General features: G+C 39.8%; 1 protein-coding gene across 2 annotated transcripts in view; it reads right to left on the reverse strand.

Moving 5' to 3' along the window:
- Positions 1 to 15,914, reverse strand: part of lrrtm4l1 (leucine rich repeat transmembrane neuronal 4 like 1) — a 121,829-nt gene that overhangs the window by 73,316 nt on the left and 32,599 nt on the right. Inside the window, exon 2 of one of the 2 annotated variants that reach the window (XR_009783500.1) lies at positions 3,644 to 5,338. Coding sequence is in view for 1 of the 2 variants with exons in the window: in XM_061734440.1 (XP_061590424.1) it covers positions 3,708 to 5,338 (1,631 nt within the window). In the remaining variant the exon portion in view is untranslated. The remainder of the gene's footprint in view (positions 1 to 3,643; positions 5,339 to 15,914) is intronic. The other variant, XM_061734440.1, reaches the window with a different exon arrangement.

The raw sequence follows: 15,914 nt of genomic DNA on the forward strand, positions 1-15,914 counted from the left end.
CATCATTTTGTATTCAACAAAAACGAAACCAGAATGCAGACGTAGTGTGTGAGAAACAAAGAACACTCTTACTAGCTCCATGGGAATTAAGAGGATAAGAAGCAGTGATAAGCTGATCATGATCATCATTACTCTTGAGTAATTGATTAACTGTGAGCTCCTCCTTAAAAGAGTTGTCAATGTGCTGGTATGAAGCATTCAGGGGTGTGCTAATACAATTACATGGAGGAAAAATATCAGCAGTATTCTTAGAGGAGTAATTGCTGCTGCCCATTCTTCTGAGATGAATTAACAAAGCGCATTTCCATATAGAAACCACTGACGTCAGATATTGCTAGCAAAGATGATTCTACAAGTAATTGAATCATACATTTTCTATACCCGCTTTATCCTTTGGAGGGTCACGGGGGTCTGCTGGAGCCTACCCCAGCTAATTATAGGCGAGAGGCAGGGGTTCACCCTGGACAGGTCGCCAGTCCATCGCAGGGTCACATAGATAAACAGACAACCAGACAACCTCACACTCACACCTACGGGCAATTTCGAAACGTCAATTAACCTACGATGCATGTTTTTGGACTGAGGGAGGAAGCCGGAGTACCTAGGGGGAACCCACGCAAGCACGGGGAGAACAGCAAACTCCACACAGAAAGACCCTGCTGGGCCCGGGAGTTGAACTAGGAAACCTTGCTGTGAGGCAACAGTGCTACCACTAAGCCACCGCCCTAGACACAAATCAGTGAAAGTCAGACAAAAGCATAGCAATGATGCTGTCATTATGTCTCCTCTCTATTGCCTGTTTCTATGTTTATATACTACAGAGATGCGCACAAGAACTCTTTGGACCTTCATAAAACCTCTTAACTGGTTTATGTGAAAGTGTGATTGAGTATAAAACACAATTAAAGCTGCAAGCAGTGATGAACAGGCCCTCACACCCTTGTGCACGTTCAGGCGTGCTGCAGTGGAAGCGCTTGTATGACTTGCATGTAGATGTCTTCAGGCCTGGACATTTAGCGGATGACACCACCCACGACTCTCTATATCAATCCATTCAAAAGTTATCGCAGAAAATAGGGACTATCGAATATCGACCAATCAGAAGAGGGGGCGGGGCTAATTCGCACCAATTTTGTTCAAGGACTCAAAACCGAGTCCGATGACACCACCCACGAGTCTGTATGTCAAACCATTGAAAAGTTATGGCAGAAAGTAGGAAGGGGGGGGCACGCTTTTTGGCATCTATCATCGCCACGGTAATGCTTTTGACTGAGAAAAGTAATGCGCATCGTGGCAGGACCGTATTAACGGCTGAAGAAATGGCATAAATTGCGCCAGAATTACACGATTAATTCAAAATGTTCAAAATGGCCGACTTCCTGTTCGGTTTCGGCCATGGCGCCAAGAGACTTTTCTTTAAGTTGCGACATGATACAGGTGTCTTCCGATTTTCGTGCATGTACATCAAACCGTATAGTTGGGCTTGAGGCACGAAGTTTTATCTGTATGGACCAATCAGATGAAGGTGGGGCGCGCTTCTTGGCGTCTAGCGTCGCCACGGTAACGCTTTTGACTGAGAAAAGTCATGTGCGTCGTCGCAGGATGGAGACGCACATTTTGATGTATAACACACATGGGTGCATGTTACGGTTGGGGCCGTACTAACGGCCAAAGAAGTGGCATAAATTGCGCCAAATTACACGATTAATTCAAAACGACCAACTTCCTGTTCGGTTTCGGCCATGGTGCCATGAGACTTTTCTTTAAGTTGCGAGATGATACAGGTGTGTACTGATTTTCGTGCATGTACGTCAAACCGTATTGTGGGGCTTGAGGCACAAAGTTTTCTAAGGGGCGCCATTGAGCCATTAGGCCACGCCCATTAATGCAAACCATAAAATATCAAATTTTTCGCCAGGCCTGGCTTGCGTGCAAAATTTAATTGACTTTTGGGGCACGTTTAGGGGGGCAAAAAGGCCGTCCTTTCGTCGGAAAAATAAAACAAAAAAAAACAAAACAAGGAAAATTCTAATTAATGATAAAAACATTTGTCAATTTAGCTTCATCTTTCTGATTTTTTCCTTTGTTCTGTGAGTTACTACAGTTTGCCTTTCTTTTCTTTGAATGTTCAGGTAATGAGGGACCGTCTTTAAAATGCAGCATTTACCAATTTACCAGCATTTACCAACAGTAAGCACTTGTATACCTTTGAATGTGCACCGTCAACCACGGTTATATTCATGACGCGACGTTGAGTGTTATTAATCTACATTATAAATACACTCCTTGTCATAGCAGTGAGATCAAGATTTAAGCCATATCATAGGCTGACTGTATTGGGTTCCCTTTATGCAGATTACCATGAGTCTCCCTAAGTGAGGAAAGTGTGAGCTTTGCTTATCAAATATAGTACATAGTATAGTAACAAACCACTGACACTGATGTGACAACCCCTGACAAATGTTAAACCAGCAGTGAGCAATTGAATGCTAAAATGAAAGGTTTTCAAACAACTTAGCTGGTGGAAGGTCTTACAGGTAAACATGTTTCATTGGAAAGCAAGTTGAAAGGTTTTGCTATAATTTAGGGAAATTACTATTTATTCCCAGAGAGAATAAATATTGGAGGCAGACATCAAAGTGACAGTCCTTACCCTTCAACAAAATACACACACAGTGAAACACGCAAGTCAAACAAAAAGACATAATGCTGTACGGGGTTGTGTACAAATCAGTTAGACAGTGTCCAATTATTCATAGTATCTAAACGACAATATCAAAAGTTCAAATTTGAATTGAAAAATCAGAGATTGTATAATTCATGTGTACACACTGTAGGAAAGCAATAACACTGTCAATTGGCCTGTGGCTTACTTAGCGGCACTGCTACACAATGCTGTTACATTAAACAGCAACAATCTTGAGATTAACCTGCAGCTATACTTAAAGTTGAACATGGCTGCAGTGTTATGAGAAGCATGGGTTCAAGTGTTCTGCATTAAAGCTTTTGCTAAACCGGAGTACGCAGAAATTGATAATGCCTCTGATTCATGCTTTCTAATTCCGGCTAAAGGGCCATGGCCAAATAAAAAACTATGACTCGAAATCCAACTTTAGGCTTGGTAACATACTCTACACTTTTTTGTATTTTTAGCTTATGCAGTAGAGTCAACATGAAATGAATTTCTTCATTTCTGTTTGCCTTTCGCAAATTTTTTGACTCCATGGGCATAAATGAAATAAGAATTAAGAAAATTAGTTAAATTTGCTCATGGCAAACATGAAGATAAGCAAAATCTATTGGTGTGAATGTTTTTCAGAAACAGCAATTGAACATAACCTTCCTAATAGCCTTCAGCTGCTAATTAAATCAATATGCACTAAAAACTGTTTCTTAAGTCATGTAGAGGTTTCATTCCAGCTTATATTTAAGCCCCAGCTAAGATAGTGACAGTAACTGTCTGAACTCGAGTTCAGGATCATAAAAAGCTTTCTACTTTCCAAAAGTTCTGTTTAACAGTAGAAATTGGAATAATTGGAAACGTCTAACATTTAAGGTCAATGTGAAAAGAACAAGGAGTCAAGGGTGTTTAAGAGTAAGTTAAATGTGTCTTTTTATAGATCATACTTGATAAAGTATTTACCTCTCTGTTGAGCCTTGTAATTTGTTTTAGTTTTTTATTTTAAGGCTGATGCGACGGATCATACCTCACACTCCCTGGAGCCAGAAATTGTGCAAGTACAGGAACCAGTGCCATTGCCTAGCACCTCCAATGCCTCTGGTGTGGCAGCAGGGTTGTAACTCATATAGTACTCTTGGAGCTGGGAGCTGAGGTTTTGCTCTGGCTCAGGACTCTTTTTGCGACGCTTCCGCCCCACCATTGATCGCTGCTGCAGCAACCTGGTTGCACCTGGGTAGCGCCTCCACAGGACATAGATAATTGTCATGATTAGGGACATGGTGAAGAAGAGCGCCACGCTGCCCACCACCACTTTGTGCAGAGTCATGTGCTCAATCTCTGGGGGTGATATGTGAGTGGGTCGAGTGCGTACTGCTGAGTCTCTTGGGTCCTTGCTCATATGCCCCGGAAAGGTTGGATGGGGAATAGGTCGAGGCCTGACTGGTGGAAGAGGGCGAGAGGTACTGGTTGGTGGCATAGGAGGAGAGCCAGTTGTAGTGGCAAAGGTTGATTCAGCAGTGGCTTCAGAAATTAGCTCTGACATTGGTGACGGTGTTTCGGTCAGAATGTAATCAGTTTCCTCACAAATACCATGGCTCCGTGTAGCGTCCATGATTTTTTCACCCTGGAGAATCTTTGGGCTGCTGCATATCATTGTGGTGTCTTTACTCCCACGAAAGTTCCTCAACCAAGCAACAAGAGGACAAATTCCAGGTCCACAGTCCCACATGTTGCCAGCAAGGCTTATGGAGGTCAGTGAGATCCATGCTGACACAGCCTCTTGGGACACATTAGACAGTTTATTGGATTCCAGGTTTAGGACTTGAAGGTTGGGTAAGCAGTGAAACACAGCTGGGTCCATTGTTTGAATCTCATTTCCAGACAGATCCAGTTTCTGTAGTGTGTACCAAGTCCATGGAAGGCCCTGGTTGACCACTCTAATGCGATTCCATTGCAGATAAAGTGATCTCAGATTGGCTAAGCGTGGAAAGAGAAAAAAGTTGATCCGTGAGAACTGGTTGTGCTCTAGATGCAACTCCATCAACCTCTGTAAACCCAAGAAAGTGGTGCGGGTAAGAGCCTTGATTCGATTGTAGCCCAAATCCAGGAACTCCAGACTTCTGCATTCTAGAAATGCCCGAATTGGGATGTTGGATAGACCATTTGAGCGAAGGTGAAGGTTCTGTAGTTTGCGTAAGCCGTGAAATTGACCAGGTTGCAGGATTTCCAGTTTATTGTATGACAAGTCCAAACTGCGAAGATTGGGAATGCCATGGAATGTTGAATTGTGGAGGGATGTGATCCTGTTGGAGCTAAGTATCAGCTCTTTCAGCCTGCGGACTCCCTGGAATGCTCGACTGTCAACAGCTGAAATCTGATTATGGTCCAGATATATCCAAAGAAGTTGACTGAGGTGAGCAAACTGATATGGCAGAAGGGTATGCAGTTCATTGTAGCGTAAAGAGAGGCCCTGACAGCCTACTGAGATGTTTTCTGGCACATCTAAAAATCCAGATGAGTCACAATGGACAGTTTTTCCCTCACAGCGACAGTTATTGGGGCATGTGCGCTCACCAAAGCTGAATAACAGGGGAGCTCGCAAGAGGAGGAGCAGAGGAAAGAGGAGGTGTGCCAGCCGTCCATCACACAGCAACGGACCTGTGAGGGGGATATAAATAAAATAAAGTCAATATCACCTTACCTATCATCTTACATATTAAGAAATTGATTACTTTGTTTTGGTTACAAAAAATTGGCACATAAATGAGTGAACCTTTCCTCAATAGCTGTGATTTAGTGAGTTTTTATTTTAGTTTTTTTAATTCCCTTTATCATTTGAGCTTCTGCAGGCTGCATAAACTGCACACTGTCAGGACACTGTGTACACAATATTCCTCTCAGGAAAAGAAACAAAACTGCTATCGAGTCTGTGAAATTTGTGCAGGTTGACAGATGCCAGAACTTTACAGTTGCTTATGTAACTTTAAAACCAAGCAAACAAAATGAATAAAACTCAGTTGTTTGTGGTTATGCATGCCTGTTCAAAGCACACTACACATAACACAAGTTTGAAATTCACTATTTGGTTGACCTCGAGGACTCCTGGAATCAGCTTTTAGAGTAGTGACATGTTGGAGTGTGAGGATTCAGTCTTAACAAAATTATATTGGATTCTGTCAGGAGCCCTTGGAGTCACAGAAGTAAGCCTTATTTATCCTCAGTCTTCAATGCAATTGGTAGATAAATGTAATTCACAATATTGTACATACAGCACCAGTCAAAGATTTGGAGTCACATATTCATGTAACTTCAGAGTAACTAAACAATCATATCAGAGTAAGTATGCCTCTGTGTGGCTTTGTACTGGACTGGCAACCTGTCCACAATGTACCCCAGTGACTTCAGAGAGATACAGATTCTCCTGTCTCCCCAAGATGATTGAAGTAATGGAAAATGAATGAATGAATGAATGAATGAATGAATGAATGAATGAATGAATGAATCAATGAATCAATGAATCAATGAATCAATGGATGAGTCAATGTTTCAGCTACATGATAAAAAATAATACATGTTCATGTTAGCTTAACTGCTCTTAAACTGACTGTGTAGTTACTGGAGGATGACTACAGGAGGATGTTTGACAATGTCAGACATTCAGACCTTCTCAACATAACACGTAATTCCTTATTTTCCACAAAAGCATGGTAGGATTTTCTAAACTGAGAGTTGAACCAGGTGATTTATTTGTCATGGTTATGGAATCCAATTGGCTAAGAAAATATTCAGACACAACCCATACTGGTATTGATATGGATAAAAAGAATGAGCTAATGTTAAATCTTTTTTTTTTTAAACAAAGAATAATTCAACCCCAGAAATGTAGGATCAGTTCCAGCCCCATATTCTTCACTTACATTTTACTTTAGGTATCTGAATCCAAATAAGTAGCAAATAAACATGTATGCTGGTAAATATTCTTAGTGGCCTTTGCAATCTACCCAAAAGGAAAAAAAAAATTATATAGTATTTCATTTTGAATTTTCTTTTCTGTCTTTCATCATTATCTTTTTTCTGCAGGGTTGTCACAGACGTGCTGCATCTCACACTGCTGTCAGACCAATTTATATGCCAGTTTGGAAAACAGCAGGAGATAAAAAAGTATGACTTTTCAGACAGACCTTTAAGTACCATTGAAAATAAGTACTATTCAAACTTCTTTATAGCAAACAAGATATTTGAGAACTTTTAGTCACGTCTTCATTCTGGCTTCATCTGGCTCTTCATGTGAACTATATCTTGAATTCATCCCATATTGAAACTGTTAATCACACTGATGTCAAATTTTTTTTTGGTAATTTAGATTTTTTTAATTACTTCTTATTTGCTACTGCAGATGTCTCATATGTAGAGCGTGGAAACATTTTGTATAGCACATGACTGCATCCTGCAAAGTATTGCTAATTTGCTGAGAAATTTTGTCCTCAGCTGCCATTCCGGTTTCGTCTTTTTTTTTCCACATTTGCAGTGCTCCTGAATGACTGCTCTGAATGATTATTGCACTATGTGTAAATGATATGTCTCACAACAATTTTGTAATCATTTACATTTCCAAAAAATAACCACACCATCACAGCAGACCAAACAGTCTGCTTATTTAAACAGCCAACACACTGCTGTTTATCATATTAGGAGTGTTCCCAGGTAGTAGTTTTTTTGTCATTTTTAGACACTCTGAGGCACACAGCCTACATAGCAGGCATTTCTCCCTCTGTTTGAAAGGGATCTCAGTCAAAATATCATCAAGGAGATTACAGGTAGAACCAATGAAGGTGAGGCGAACTATACAAGTGCACTGCGTACAAGTTTTCTGGATAATCCTGTAATATCAGGAACAAGCTATTGTGAGTTCATCAGTGGTTATTGGTAATGCTTTCATCATTGTCATCCTAAATGGTAAGTTAACCTCAAAAATTTACCCTTCATCACCACTTTTGTTCCTTTAATTCTCAACAATTTTCCAGGCCCTACCAATGAAAAACACCATCACAGCATGAACACTGCATTATAATGCATGGATGGATTTCTGTGTGTGACTGATTTTTTTTCTTCTTAGAACAATCACTACATCTCCAGAAAGACCATCATTGTGACTTACAAGGCCTAAAGTTGTCCAGCATTTGTCCATCTTTGCAGATCCTTCAGGGCCTCTTTATGTCACTTTGCCTGCAAGTGTTGGGGTTCTTTCCTTTTGCTTAGTTGAGAGAAAATATGTATTCTGTTTTCTAATATGGAATTAATGTCACTATGAGGTTTTGATCATTTTCAACACCCCAGCCCTAATTAGTATTTCTTGCTTGTCGCTGAGTTTATTGTTAGTTCAGAACAGGCCAGTTTGGAATCGGTACAAATGCAGAATTTACCTTTCAATACCAATCCCTGCTTGGGATAAAATATTTCAATTTTTTTTATTTTGGTAATAATAAAAGCTTTTTTTGTAATGCTTTTTTTAAGTACCTTTTTTCAGTTGCATTGAGACTACATAAGATGCATTCACCATATTATTAACTTATTAAGTTCAGATTAATAAAGTCGACCTAAAAGATGACAAATAGGATTGTAAAGCTGTGGCTTCTGCTCTGAAATACAGTATATCCTGGGCTCTCATTGAAATACACTTCATTATCTCTGGTCCACTTACCTTTTCTTTTCATTATAAAAAAAGGATGAATAAAATATTTTGTTTCATAAATGTAGAAGTTTGCTGACCTGGAAAAGGCATGTTCCTGCATGAACTACATGTAGGTTACTGTATTTGTAGCACAGCCATAGCATCCCCTGAAGCCGTGGTGCAGTGTCAGGCATGTTAGCTCAGGAGAAGATGATCTTCATGACCCAGAAGGCATCAAGTTCCCCACAGCACATACTCTCCACAGCTGAGGCCATGGCCTGGCATCTAACTCACAGGCGCATTGTCTGTGAAACATCATTTCTCTCAACTTTCTGTCTTTAGTCACTCTCCAACTCTTTTCCTTTGTCTTTCTCTCTGGGATTACAACGTGCCCTATACGACACATGCTGCCAAATACAAAGTTGTGCATGAACGAGTTTGAATGAACGCGTTCATTGCACACGTTCATTTCTGTGAGAACGTTGAACTGAACGCAACATATTTGCAAATAAAGAACTTGAATGTGAACTTGTTCATTCTGCAGATCAAAAACTGGAATTTGAACTGTTCAGATTATGTGAGTTTCAGCTTCACTGTTTGGGTCCAAATATTACGGAATACATTTCACCAGCGGGCGGCGCACACATTTAAAATACTCGACGAGACAACAACTTCACACTACATTACCCACAATGCAGTGCACATTAGCATAGCAACGGGCACCAGCTCACATGGCAACAGCAGCCCGAGCCCGGTGCAGTCTTTACGAATGACCAGTGAAGAGAGAGACGTGGACGCAGCGTCAGCGAGCCGTCAGATGATGATCCGTTTATCATTATTAGCAGGAACTTTACACATTCAATTTTCAATTCAATTTTATTTATATAGCGTCTAATACAACAAAAGTTGTCTCCAGACGCTTTCCACAGACCCAGAACATGACCCCCGAGTAATTATTACATAAACAGTGGCAAGGAAAAACTCCCCTTTAGGAGGGTCGAAACCTGGACCAGGACCTGGATCATAAGGGGGGGCCCTCCTGCCGAGGGCCAGACTGGGGGTCGGGGACAGCACACAGCAGGCAGGTGGAAGCAGCAACGGGATGACCGGGGGTGGGGACCGCAGGCCAGCACGCAGCTCCCGAAGCTCCGGCCCAATCAGCAAACCCCAGGTTAGGTTCATGGTCGGGGAAAGGTTGAGAAGGGGCAGGGCCTGGGAGAGGAGTCTTTGTCTCCCAAAGAGTCCGATGGTAAAAAATCTCACCTTTCTGTACAAATTATGTCCACCTGCGCTGAGAAAACAAGTTCGAGCATCTGCCTCATCAACTTCACATTTGAAACGTCATGTGGAGTTAAAGCATCCGTCCAGTGTGAGAAAATATCTGCGAGTCCTTGACAATCAAAAAAAGTCATCAGGAAAGACCAAGAAGATACAACAGCCCCAAACGATCCCAGTCACACTGCTGCACCTTCTAGGCCACTAGGACAAAACATGATTGTACAGTGAACAGTTTTAGGATAGGGTGGAGTTTCATTTGTACTTCTCACCTAAAAATATTGAAATGAACTGAATTTGAACTAGTTCAAAGTGAAAAAAGTGAACTATGAACGTGAACTGTTGATTTTTAAACTATGTGAACTGAACTTTGAACTAGTTCATGAGCAGTATGAACTTGCGCAACACTGGCCAAATATGAGTGTGTGGACAGTGAAAAAAAGGTTAAAGTATAATCTCTTTAATTAATCCGATACATGTTGTGTACGTTCACTCAACACAAACTATAGTAGAAGTTAAAGTTAATCAGAGATTAAAAACCTACATTGCAAATGCAATGTAATTGTGTGTAGAACAAAACCTTGAAGTGGAAACCTGTTGCATTATCTCTGATCAGGTTTTGTCTTTTTTTTTACTTTCCTCACTATTTTTCCATTCATTTCTGTTAGATTTATTTGTTTCTATGCTAGTTTGGATCCTGTGCCACCTTAGTGATTTCTGTTGAGATGTCAGGCACTTTTAAGATATTTAAAAAAGGTTTAATCTCTGAAAATCAAAGGCAATGTCTTCAACAGGTGTGCTTACATTTATTTCTTCTGTCTAATGACTTAACTTGGTGTAAGGAAATTGTGTCAGCTTATTTAAAAAAGAGGATGTTGTTCCTCATTTAATAAATCACAATTATAGTAAAAGTACACATTAATAAAATCTTTGTGACATGTTTTGGTCAAAATATCCTTTCTTCAATACCACGTGTCTCCTATGAAATTGGTGGTAGACCTTTGTGCTGTGCACTTCTAGGGTACAGCAAATGCAGAATTATGTAAAATTAGTTAAAAATGGTGAACCTAGATAACTACTCTAAATTGGGTCTGTGAAGTCACAGTACCCTGCCACTAAATGACTGGTTGGTCTGATTTTCAGGCTTACGCAACATCACACAAAGTGAGAGAGTTATGTTATCTCAGAGTTTTTGAGTTGGCAGTCACTTCAAACACCCAAATAAAGACTTTAAAGCAAGATCTTTTTTTTTCCAGATTATATTCCCTTTAAAATATGGCTCAGCTGTTGCAGTCAACAAGCAGATTGCTAAAGGCGTTGAACGGCTTTGAGCTCATCTTTGTAACTTTCTCTCTTATGTATAAAATGCTTGGCAATGCTACCCTCTTGTTATTCCACTGCACATGGCTGTTGTATGATGAACTGACCCCATGCACATGGAAGAAACTGTACCCGAAAACACAAGTTTATGAGATATTTCAGTCTCAACAGAAATTAGCTTGATCATAATTTTGTATAAATAAAGAAAAATGCCAATGTAAAGGATTACTCCTTTTATGGTAATTTATTATTTGCAAGGGGACATTTTTTTACACAAAATATGACAAATGTTTAGGTGAATGTATTCATTGCATATGCTCAACACATGCACGGTAGCCTTAAGCTTGTGCAGTTACTACAATTCTAAAATTAAACTTAAGTAAACATTCTTTGTAAGAGGGGATAGCACAAGGGCCTGATAACCTCTATTTGGTCATTTCCTAAAAACATTATGAAGTATAACATAGCAGGGCTTATTTTTTCATCAAAGCATGTGCCCTAGTGTGACATTTTAGGAAAAGTGATCTGGATGCTGATCAAAACTTAGGAGGTTTTTATTTTTCACCACCAATCAACCAATTTCAGGCTTTTGTGGTATCTTTCTTACAGGAAAACAGACATATAGCCCTGAAAACACTTTTTACTAAGACACTGTTGAAGCTGTTCTCCATGGTTGAGATTAAAAACTGACCTATCTGCAATAGCCCATGTTATATAAGAAACTACTAAGGTAATAAAGTATTTTAGGTGAGGCAAATGTATTTATGCAGCAGAATTCAATAACAGGGTGATTCAAAGTGCTTTATACACACACACGCAATCTGCACTGAGATATGATTGTCCTGAGTCGGTGCAGAGGCCTTAGTCCAGCATCTGTCTCCTTATAGTGTCATCAGACTGTGTTAGGACAGCCATGTATTTTTTAACAAGTTGGCTTGTGCTGCATTATGTAGTATGTGAATCAAAAGAGCCTCTAAGGATAAAAAGGTGGCTGTCAACTTTAATTTGAAGATTGATGGTCATAATGATTTAACTCTGTGGTCACAAAACGTCAGCTTACCAGACCTGTTCACCCTGCTGTCTCAAAAAATGCATCAAATCCTTGGCATGGGGACGGTACGTATGCCATTGATCAGATGATAGAATATTCAGTGATAGCAATCCAATTGAACAGTATTAGTTTAGATTGATTCCTTGGGTGATTATTAGCCCCACTTCACCCTTATGCAACCTCTTGTGCAACAGCTACCAGCGTTGGTACATGCTGCATTGGCCACCACTACTAAACACTGACTGCTGAAATGGCTGTGGAGGAAGGGTGGTTTTTTTCTGGTTTGTCAGCTGCACTGTGCAGCTGCAAAGCTTTCCACTCTGTGCTTGGAGACAGAATGGCAGCAGGTCCTCAGCATGATTAGAAACTTGGCCTGTGTTTTTATTTTGCTCCAGTGCAACGATCCCACAGGAAAGCTCAAGGTCATTGTTTCCACAGCATGGAGTCAGTGTTTTTATTTTTTAAGTCGTCCATGCAAGGGGTGAATTGACACCCATTTTGGGTTTGTTCAACCGCCTCCAAAGTTAATCTCATTTCCCCTGAAACATACATTTTCTAAGGTTATTACCATCATTATAAGTATTCATATTAAAATCATTAAAATTATTTAAATTTACATTTCAAATATTTTTTTTGAGACAACTGATTAAACAATAAAAGCATTGAAAAGCAACAAAACTGGTTCATGTAGTGAGTTGTTTTTGCTCTTAGCTGATTACCTAATCAGTGTGCTTCTTGTTCATATGTGCAGTTAAAAGAGTTGGTCTGATGTGACGATTATTGTATTATATAATGCTTCTTTCTGTACCCACGAGGTTCAGAGAGTGAAATAATGTTATGTATATTTGTGTTCACATTGCTTTTGCTGTAACATGAGCTTTTTGACCGACAACTGTTATTAATAGATGGAAAATCATTTAATTAGGAAAAAAATATTTATTGTTATTCAGAATAATTCAACAGGGAGTTTGGACACGTTTGGGGTGGAGCATCAGCATAAGTAAAGGTTTAACTTTAAAATAACCCATGTTCAATGGCCTCTTCAACTAAGGTAAAGTCTTAACTCAAAAGCTGGCTGTTATACCGCTACACCAAAGTTCCACACCCCAAGGGTGTTGTCTACATTAAAGCTGCAGTTTGGAAGTTCGCAAAAGTCCAGGATTTAGCCAGATAAATTTGAATGCATAAGATTTAATAATCACACAACCTAGTCAGTACCAAGTTTTAGTGCAGGACTCCAGCCTGATCGTTGAGGTCCTCCACCAATTACCTGCTTGCATATAGATAGACAAATCTGGAACAACCTTCGTGCTGTGTCTGACCTCCTTGATGTCGGAGAAGACAACAGACACTTTAGACATGAAGCATGCTGGCAGTTTGTTGCTGCTGTTGTGCGGGGCTATAGGTCCTGGCCACAGAGTGGTTATTCCAAGTGGCTGTGTGGGTTCAAGTTGGGACAGTTTTCCTGATCCTTGTGGACAGTGCAAGGGCTTCATTCCCAGAAGAGCAGAGGTGCTGTCACCTAAACTTCAAAAGTACTTTGTGTTCTGTAAAACACTGTACATATTTTCTTCATTTCCTCCCAGCTTGAAATGTAAGACTTTTTAAATAGTTACATATAGTCTAAGATTATATACCGTATTTTCTGGACTATAAACAGCACCTGCATATAAGCCGCATCCGCTCTATTTTTTAAAAAATAATTAAAAAAAGATATACAAGCCGCATCCGCTCTATTTAAAAACAAAAAAGATATGCAAGCCGCAGATATTTATGTTGTTAGATTAGATATTTACTACATGTACAGAAGGATTTTGAACTGTAAATGATGTACATGTTTGTACCTAAATAGATCCTTTCCTATCAGTGTCTTTTAACACGGCAGCAACTTTGCTGATTAAAACGGGACAGAACCAAGAGAAAATAACCGGTATTTATTTATCTATTTATCTGTTTGAAATCTGCTTCTACCTACTTCTATCTGCTAAAGAAGAAGTAGTGTATTCCTCTTTGCATTTATTTTGTCTTAGTTTTGATTCTAATTCCGGCTAGAGCGCCCCGAGCGGTGGAAGAAAAATCCACAGAATAGAAACCTTTGTATAAGCCGCACGGTTCAAAACCTATGAAAAAAGTATCGGCTTATAGTCCAGAAAATACGGTACTTCTAATAAAGTACATTTTGTAGGTGTTTCTTTGGCTATTGGCAATGATGTTTAAATAGTTCACTTTGGCATAGACCATGATAAAGTCAGCATTTGGATTAACTTGAAGGCAACACAACTTTTACTTTGAGGTAATTACCGTTCTAAGATGTTATGAAGCTCATTGTGAGAACACACACACAATGTTTTTCACTTGAGTAGAGCTCACAGCTGCCCCAGTTATCTCCTGCCACCTGAAATACACAAGGCACGTCAGTCTACCAGTTTTAGAGACTCCTAACAACTAACAGCTTTTATTCAAGCTGTGGCTTCCTATCAGTTTCCAGGGAGAACCCAGCAAGGTCAAGATAACACCAATTTCTAAGCCCTAAGGCTGACTTGCATTTCAACCACAATCTTGAATCACTTTGTTCACTGTTTGGCCTGTGCACTTGGACTGCAGTGTTTCTGCAGTGTGCAGGCAGTAATAAGAACCCTCCCAGCTTTTTTCTCACTGTTATTATGTCTTCTGGTTCCAATCATACCTGGAATGGAAGTGTCTGATTTTTGATGAACGTGGATTGCATCACAAGACCCCTTTGAGTTAGAGTTAGCATTAAGATGTCATAATCCTCAGCCAAGGGACTCATTTTTACAACTTCCCATGACTTGGTGCCACAATTCAATTCAAATGTCCTGAAGCAGAACCCAACATGAGAAATTCATCCCAGAAAAAAACTGAAAAGAGAACTTTCTAATGTGGCTTACTTAGTTACTAAGACAATACTAAATGTCACAGTCACAAAGACATCATAAAGATTTTCAAACATCAAAGTGTTTAGTAGTTATAAACACAGTGTGGATCTTGGTCAGGACCTTTGACCCATGTCACATGTGCCACTTTTTGATATCAGAAATATTGTTTTGTATGCAGTGTTGCTGCTGGAGGTTTGAAATGGAAACAAAAGTGTTGTTAGAGCCACAGCTACAGAAGCTGAACAGCCCAAATAATTGTCAGACTTACTGAAGAGAGCAAATATCTGGTATACTCCAGTGAGTTTCCTCCTGAATTTCCTCCTGACAGAGGTTTGTCAAAACTTCTGATTAACCCTTCTTTCTCTGTGATCACGGCGCTCCGCCTTGTCTTCAGCTTGTCAATGTTGACAATTAATATTACTTATTTGGTATCATTTTCCATGACTGTGTGTGTGTGCAGTATTGAACGCAGATGCCAGGACTATCCATGCGACCATCAGCTGTGTTCAACAACAGATTAGACAATTATTTATCAATCACAGATTGCAGAGACAGTTGCCAGGTGTGCAAAGATTGACTATACCCATCCAAAACTAATAATCCTGTCCTTCGACTACAGCCTGGATATTACTTCTGTCCTTCTGGCATCCCAAAAGTCTTTGATTGTGTCATTTTCCCACAAATAGTCCCTTATATAACCTGCCAATAAAGACAAATTAATCAGATATGGAAATATTGATTAAAAAAAGTCTCCTTGTCCTTTTGGGTTGGAGTCTAAGAGTTGATGGGTTTCGATGAACATATTCTTGTTAGCAGATAGAGATTCTCTTATTGGTACGACAATACTGGACCAAATTAACCTATCCCTAAACTTAGGATATGTACCGCAGGTTTTCAAAGTCGCAGTAATTAAACCTTTACTTAAAAAACCTTCTCTTGACCCAGACACCTTAGCTAATTATAGACCAATTTCCAACCTTCCATTTGTATCTAAAATTCTGGAAAAGGCAGTTTCAAGCC

The sequence above is a fragment of the Cololabis saira genome, chromosome 11, assembly GCF_033807715.1.
Source record: "Cololabis saira isolate AMF1-May2022 chromosome 11, fColSai1.1, whole genome shotgun sequence".
Taxonomy (NCBI): Eukaryota; Metazoa; Chordata; class Actinopteri; order Beloniformes; family Belonidae; genus Cololabis; species Cololabis saira.